General features: G+C 39.8%; 1 protein-coding gene across 6 annotated transcripts in view; it reads left to right on the top strand.

The window, feature by feature from the left end:
• The window catches only part of GPATCH2L (G-patch domain containing 2 like), a 61,811-nt gene extending 54,311 nt beyond the window's left edge, over positions 1–7,500 (top strand). For all 6 annotated transcript variants that reach the window (XM_024737770.1, XM_024737774.1, XM_024737771.1 and 3 more), the window contains one exon: positions 2,418–7,500. In XM_024737770.1, the coding sequence (XP_024593538.1) occupies positions 2,418–2,578 (161 nt within the window). In that variant the 3' untranslated portion in view covers positions 2,579–7,500. The remainder of the gene's footprint in view (positions 1–2,417) is intronic.
• The last annotated feature ends 204 nt before the right edge of the window (positions 7,501–7,704 follow it).

The raw sequence follows: 7,704 nt of genomic DNA, 5'->3' as shown, positions 1-7,704 counted from the left end.
CCCTTTCTTTTTCTCTTCTTCTTCTGGGACCCCTATAATTCGAATGTTGGTGCATTTAATGTTGTCCCAGAGGTCTCTGAGACTGTCCTCAATTCTTTTCATTCTTTTTTCTTTATTCTCCTCTGCGGTAGTTATTTCCACTATTTTATCTTCCAGGTCACTTACCCGTTCTTTGGCCTCAGTTATTCTGCTATTGATTTCTTCTAGAGAATTTTAAATTTCATTTATTATGTTGTTATCATTGTTTGTTTGCTCTTTAGTTCTTCTAGGTCCTTGTTAAACCTTTCTTTTATTTTCTCCATTCTGTTTCCAAGATTTTCTATCATCTTTACTGTCATTACTCTGAATTCTTTTTGAGGTAGCTGCCTATTTCTTCTTCATTTGTTTGGTCTGGTGGGTTTTTACCTTGCTACTTCATCTGCTGTGTATTTCTCTGTCTTCTCATTTTGCTTAACTTACTGTGTTTGGGGTCTCCTCTTCACAGGCTGCAGGTTTGTATTTTCCATTGTTTTTGGTGTCTGCCCCCAGTGGGTAATGTTGGCTCCGTGGGATGTGTAGGCTTCCTGTTGGAGGGGACTGGTGCCTGTGTTCTGATAGATGAGGCTGGATCTTGTCTTTCTGGTGGGCCGGACCGTGTCTGGTCATGTGTTTTGAGGTGTTTGTGACCTTATTATGATTTTAGGCAGCCTCTCTGCTAATGGGTGGGGTTGTGTTCCTGTCTTGCTAGTTGTTTGGCATGGGGTATCCAGCACTGGAGCTTGCTGGTCGTTGAGTGGAGCTGGTTCTTAGAGTTGAGACGGAGATCTCTGGGAGAGCTTTCGCCGATTGATATTACAAGGGGCCGGGAGGTCTCTGGTGGACCATTGTCCTGAACTCAGCTCTCCCACCTCAGAGGCTCAGGCCTGACACCCGGCTGGAGCACCAAGACCCAGTTCTTGGAGAAGGGGCTTGCAATTTCTAAGGAGCAAGGTTTCTTTGTAACTGCTGTGTCCATGAGATCACAAAGAAAGTTCTCATTTTCTGAAGGAAATGTATCCAGAGAAGTAGATGGCACAATTTCCATAGTCTAATTCCTCTTCTTTGGATAGGACTCCTCAAAAAGGTAACAAGCCAAGAATCTAGGACAGTTTTTTCACCATGGTTGATGAGCATCTAGTAATGGTAATTACAGTTTTATGAAATTTATTTTCACTTAAATAGGAGTGAATGAGTACATGTGTGTGAGAAATAGAGAGAGATTTGGGTGGTGATGTCAGATGTATTTCTTGCTGCTATGGTTGAGGTTCCAAAATGTTTGAAAGCCACTACCCTCTAAAAACTCTTGTATATGTGCCATGGAGTTAATAGCTTTCAAGGTTTTTTTTTTTTTTCTTTCTGAAATTTATGTTTGAATGTTGGGTGTACCTGTAAATCTGAAATAAACCCTTGGGTGCACTATGATATAATCTAATCTTTTTCATTAAGAAAAAAAAGTATTGGTCATGACCCACTACATTGATTTTGTGACACATAATTTGAAAATTACTTTTCTAGGTTATATTCCTGGGAATGGAATTATTGTAACAGGATAAAAGCAAAACTTTTTAAGATTTTGCTCTGTTTTAGTGTCTATATTTGTTTTCAACAGTGGGGGTATGATGGTGGTTTGTACTGCTCTGCTCAGGGGGCATTTGGAAATGTGAGGACAGTGTTTGGTTGTCACAATGACTGGGGAATGTTTTTGGCATTCAGGGACAGGGTCCAGAATGGTAAGTGTCCTAAAAAAAATAGGACAGCCCTGCACAAGCAATGATTATCCTGTCCAGAATGTCTTAATGTGCTTGTTGAAAAACCATGGGCTTGGTGTGTGATTTTTCTACCATTTGCCTTATTATTCAGTATTTATTGGTGACACTGTCATATTGGAGGCATAAGATGTTGTAGAAAGAGCAGAGGGCTTGGAGTCCAGTATATATGAGTTTGAGTCTTGCTACTTAACCAGCCCAGTTGTGTCCCTGAACAAATTATCTGCTTTCTCTATGCCTAAGTTTTCTGATCCAGGAAATGGAGATGACGATACCTACTTCTAAGAGTTTGCATTAAGAAACAAGATTATAGTATACGTTGTTTACACGGTACAGTGCCTGGCACATAAATGCTTAGTAAGTGATTATTACTACATTATGAATTTGTACTACTGGATTTACTCATTTCTTCAGTTAAACCCATTTTCTGAGGTGGAGAAATACAATACTTATCTTACTTAAATCTTGCCTTTATTTTTTGGTTTAAAAAAAAAAGAAACTTTATGTGGCCACTTGGTTTAATAGGACATAAAGTATAAGAATTAAGAAAGTTTTGTGTTGACATCTCTCTCATTCTAATTTGTCTCCTTTTGACTTTTTTCCTCCTTACTTTTATTGTAACACCCTTACCAGTTCACATGGATGCAGTGGAGCCAACCGTACCAGCATCACAGGCCCCCACATCTCCGAACTCTGAGTGGTTGGTCAGGACCTCTGCTGCAGAGAAAACCACTGACTCAACTGCAGCAACATTTTTTAAAATGCCACAAGAAAAGAGCCCTGGATACAGCTAGACAGCAGAATTTCACCCACCAAGAGCCGACTAGATGTTGCTGAAACAAATATTGGACTTTGTATTATATTGCCTTGCATATCTTAATTGACATTCCCAGTCCTTTCGCCACCAGGACTGACTCCTCTTCAAAGAAGTGGACTCTTTCTCTTAGAAAATCATATTGTGAAAATCTTTTTTTTTTAATTGTAAAATATTAGGACAGCAATTTTTTTAGAAAAAGTCATCCTATGCTATATTTGTTACATTGCTGTTGCTGTCCCAACAGTTACCTACAGCTCTGTTTACAGAGCTGTTGCTGTTTTGCAGGTATGTCTTTTTTCTTGAAGAACTAGTAACTGCTTTTGCATATTTTTTGTGTAGAGCTTTTAATACCATTTGAGGGAGTTCCAAATTTGCAGCCAGTTCCAGACAAAGTTAAACACAGATTTAAGATCTGTGTGTGGAATTGTTTGCAGGAGATAAGGCTTGCCTTTGAGCCTGGTCTTGATTCACGCAGAGTGCCAATAAGATAAATCCACCAAGTACTCAATTTGGAGCCTCAGAAAAGACTACCAGCAGCATGGGCCTTGGAAGCTTACTCCATTTTTCTAGATGTCCTGTTGGAATCGCTAGCAGCTGCATTGTACTTTGCCTCATCTCCAAAGTCTGTGTTCTACTGAAAGAGGACCTATATATATACACATACAGATCGGTGTCATGAAGAAGGTGCTTTAGGTGTACAGCAAATTTAAAACAGTGGATTGTGTCTTAATACTTCATGTTGCGGTGTAAGCCTTTATGTACTAAACGAGACTTTTATTGTTAGTATTATAGGTCAATAACCTGTAGCAGAAATTCATACTCTATTATAATAATGGCTTTTTGAGGCCATACTTTGGGGAGGAAAAATGTCTTTTTGACATGCCTTTATACTTGGTATGTTTATGACGGCTCAGCTGCATGAAGAGTTATATATACAGCCATGCCTCAAGTTGGATGCTTCTTTGTCAAAATGAGGAATAAGTGACTGCCTAGAGCTTCTGAAGAAAAGCCACCCTTTCTAAAAAAGTATTATCAAGATTGTCTGTCGTTGAGGGACCTGGTTGGCAGAAGGGCCCGTTTTTGTACAAATTGAATGCTTTTACTCTGAGATACACAGAAGCCATTCTCAAGTGTCCGCTGCTCTTGTGACATTCTAGAGGAACTCCCACCCGTGCACCTGCTAGGACAGAGCCTCCTTTCTTTCCCCGAAGCGCAGTTGTCCTTTCTCACACACAATTTAATGGTGGGCCGCTCTGTCGTATTCCTTTAAAAATTGTTGTCCTTATCAGTGGTAGCTCCAGAATGTCCTTGTCAGTGGTGTGGGTGTGAATCTGGTGGGAAAGGGGTACTGGAAGCTAAGTTTACATAGTACTTCATGTAAGACTGAGAACATGGCAGTTGTCCACAACAAGGAATATGGTGGAGGGAGGGGCGGGTGGAGATTACGGCATGAGGAGTAGTGCTAAAGCCAGCCCAGCATCCCTGGGAGCCACCCAGATTCTTGTGCAGTAGCGAGTGTACTTCCCTTCCTATGGCTGCACCCATAGCAGAATAGAAAACATAATGTCTGTTGAATATAAAGTGGTTCTACTCAGTTGTTCTAGTGATGAAGGTATCTTTTTGTTGTAATATGTGCATTCTTACCTAGTCCCAATAGTGTCCCGAGGCACACATTTCTAACATAATTTGTTGGATTTAAGGGAGAAATTCATGAACATAATAATTTTATTTTCTTTGCACTAAGCTCCATGGCTCATTCAGAGATCAGTCCTGTGATCATCGCCTGTTAAGACCTCTGTAGTTCGGGTAGCATCTTTTTCTTCATGACATGTAGCCTAATAATTCTCCTTTCTACCTGCGATTAAAAATCACTTATATGCACAACTTTATTTACCTTTTAAACATCTATGATGTAAAGGTAGGTGATTGCTACCATTTTATAGAGTCAAGAACAGTCTCAGTGACTTGCCCCAAATCTCATAATCAAGTCAGACTAAAATCCCAGACTTACAGACTTTCTTGGCCCTGGGTTATAATCTTTGGGTTGTCACTGATAGACCTGAGTCACTCTGAGACTCATATTTTTGAAACAGTATGCCAGATAAACAGAATGTTTATCACCTTTCTTGATCAAGCTTTCGTACATATTTTGAACACTTTCAACGGGGAGCAACCCAAAATGCCATATCTGTAATAACTAGGAGAGAAACTTAATTGCCTAAGAGAATAGCCATTAAGCACACAAATATTTTTCCAATACAGGGTTGTAAATTGTGCTCCTTATTTTAAGCTGCTGCGTGAGCACGCTTGCAGAATTATTCATCGACTTATTCTGCTTGTTTTTTATGAGTCAGTTCCAGAGGAATACTCTTAGAATCACGTGTATTTTGAATCTTAAATTTTAAATATCCTTTTTATATGGCAAAGTGTGTAATGTCATAAATTAAGAGAAATCTGTTACCTTTCAACAAAAGGTATAATTTCAAAATCGGGTTTTGAAATCTGTTGAAAAAAATTATAGCTTGACTTCTTTTGAGGATAATCATTGAGCTCACTTGTGTTTGATCTGCTCAAAAGTAATAACCGAAGCAGAGTTCCACAGTTCTTCCTAATTTCAGGATTCTGATTTATCCCAGCTTGCTGTCCAGTCTGCTTGTCTAAATCCTAATCTTGGGTATTTTTCACAATGGGCGAAAACGTCATGTACTTGCATGAGCATCGCTCATAAAGGGTAGTCTTGCTTACCGGTTTAAGGGAATTCGAGAGTATTTTTCAGGTGCAGTATTATAAAGGGAACAACTTCATTTGCATCAAAACTTGTGTTGCTTTTTGGTAAGAACTGTTCAGAAGAGGAAATTAGTAGCTGTTTACATGGTGCCAGGTTTGGAGGGGCAGAGTATGATCTTTATTGAGTGGTGTGTTCTCGATAAATAGGCCTCATTTAGCCTTGAATTCTTTAGAAATCAAATGCAATTGGAAATTTCAGATGACAGAGTTGTGCTGGGCTATAGAAACAGGCTGCAAATGAGGCCATTTTGGCAGCAAAATGACCAAAAGCTGAAATAAAGCTTCTTAATCTGTGATGCTTGTGGCATCCTTTGCTAAGTAAAGCTCAATACCTAGGAGAGGTAATTTAAACTACTTGTGAATCCCAGATAGGTGAATCTGACATATCTCTACTTTGGAACCAGAAATGCAGTCTAGATCACAGCATAGCAAGTTCTGATGCTCAAAGTACAGGAGCAGAGTTATCACAGCAACAAGTCATTTAGAGTTGAACGAGTCTCAGAGTCACGTGAGGAAGGAGCTAGGTGGCACTGTCATTGCTGGTGTGATGGGTTCTCCACTTCGGCTCCAGGAAAAGGCTCCTGGTGATGCCTGATTCATTTCAAGCCTTTGCTTTATTTTGGCTTCACTACCATGATTCTGAGCCACAAGCTTTTTTATTTCCTGGGGATTAAGCTGTGTAAAAATACAGCATTAGCCGTATTCAGCATTCTGTATATTTGGTGAACCTTATCTGAGCTGGGATGAGAACAGAGTGGCTTTCTCTAGCAGCAGTGGATACAGTCTAGTGGGGGACATAGCTTATAGGCTGTATCATGGTTCATGGGATGGTGGGAGGGGTGGCAGAAGCGGTTTGCTCTTGCTGTCAGCTGCTTCCTTTGCTAATGTTTCAGCTGCCCATTTTACTTGTCAGTATTTCCTTATCTCCCTCTCCAGTTGTGACAGTGTGGTTACTGATAGTGACAGCAATCAGGTTGGGTTCCTACCCCATGAGAAAACTGGCACAGAGGAAAAAAGGTGAGGAAATTGGTGGGTTCTGCTATTAGCACTAAACACAAGTGGCCCACACATGCTTTCATCAAGATCACGAAACAGATGAACATCAAGATCACGAAACAGATGAACATCAAATGCCTGGAAATAGCAACATGGAAAAGAAACAAAGGAAATTGAGTGATCTTGCCGAAGAGTGTGGATTAGAAGGTTTTTAACAAGCCCAGCAAAACAAACTTATGGCCAAAAGAAGTTGTTTTCCTGCCACTGCCCTGCACTGCACTTGGTAAAATTGTCAAATGTGGGGGGAAAATTTTTTTCCAAGCACAGTATTGAAGAATGGGGCAGATCCTGAAGATGTTCACCAAGGAAAGGAATCTTGGCAAGGTTCAGACTGGGAAGGCAAGGGGAAAGGGGAAGAGAAGGAGATGCGTAGAGCAGGGCTGCTAGGGCCCCGAGATCAACAGCATGCATACATTCTCCCCCCCTCCAGATCTGCTGAATCAGAAACTCTGAGGGTAAGGCCCAGGAGTCTTTTACCAGCCCTCCAGGGGACTTGATTTTTAAGAACGATGCACAATGATGTTTAAGAACCGCAGGCTTTGCCACAGTTAAAAAGGAGTGTTTTAATATACTGGTGTCCCCCCCAAGCTCTGAGGTGCTCTTATACTTTCCTCTATAAGTATGGAGATGTTTTGTGTATGGTTCTTTGCAGAAACTGTTAAATGTCTTTATTTCCCATACTTTTTCCCTCAAGTTCCTGAAAGATCTCCTGGAAACATTGAGAAAGGATGATGTGGAGAAAAATGCCATTGAGGCCATTTTTAGATGGATAGAAACAACCTTTTAAAAGTGGATTAAAGTATAACAATGGATTTTTAGTCTGTGAGTGATCATTGATTTTCATAACCGACAGTAAAACATTTGTGTAAGATACTGCCATCCATGATTTTATGATACCTGTTCATTACATCTTAGTTTCATGGGAAAATGTCATATATTTTCATAATGATGAAGTCTTTAAAGTATGGCTCACAAAAATGAAAAAAATAATTGGAAGAAGAAAACACCCTGAGTACATAGCTATTGTGTAATAAATACCTGTTGAATTATTGGTAATCTTTTGCTGGGAATTAATCTCAGTACTTCAGAGCATGTAAAAATCAATTTTCAGTGATCCCACTTAATCATACCTTACTGTCTTTGTTTTACATTTTCAGCTAGTGATTCCGCAGGGGTTGGGAACCAGTAGTAACAACATGTTATATTTTTTCATCGTCTGACTTACGATTCAGTGTTTCAGAAGACAGTACTCTAATGTTA

The sequence above is a fragment of the Neophocaena asiaeorientalis genome, unplaced genomic scaffold (genome assembly GCF_003031525.2).
Source record: "Neophocaena asiaeorientalis asiaeorientalis breed wild unplaced genomic scaffold, Neophocaena_asiaeorientalis_V1.1 scaffold49, whole genome shotgun sequence".
Lineage (NCBI taxonomy): Eukaryota > Metazoa > Chordata > Mammalia > Artiodactyla > Phocoenidae > Neophocaena > Neophocaena asiaeorientalis.
The sequence above is the reverse complement of the archived record's forward strand: the minus strand, read 5'-3'. Positions and strand labels throughout refer to the sequence as shown.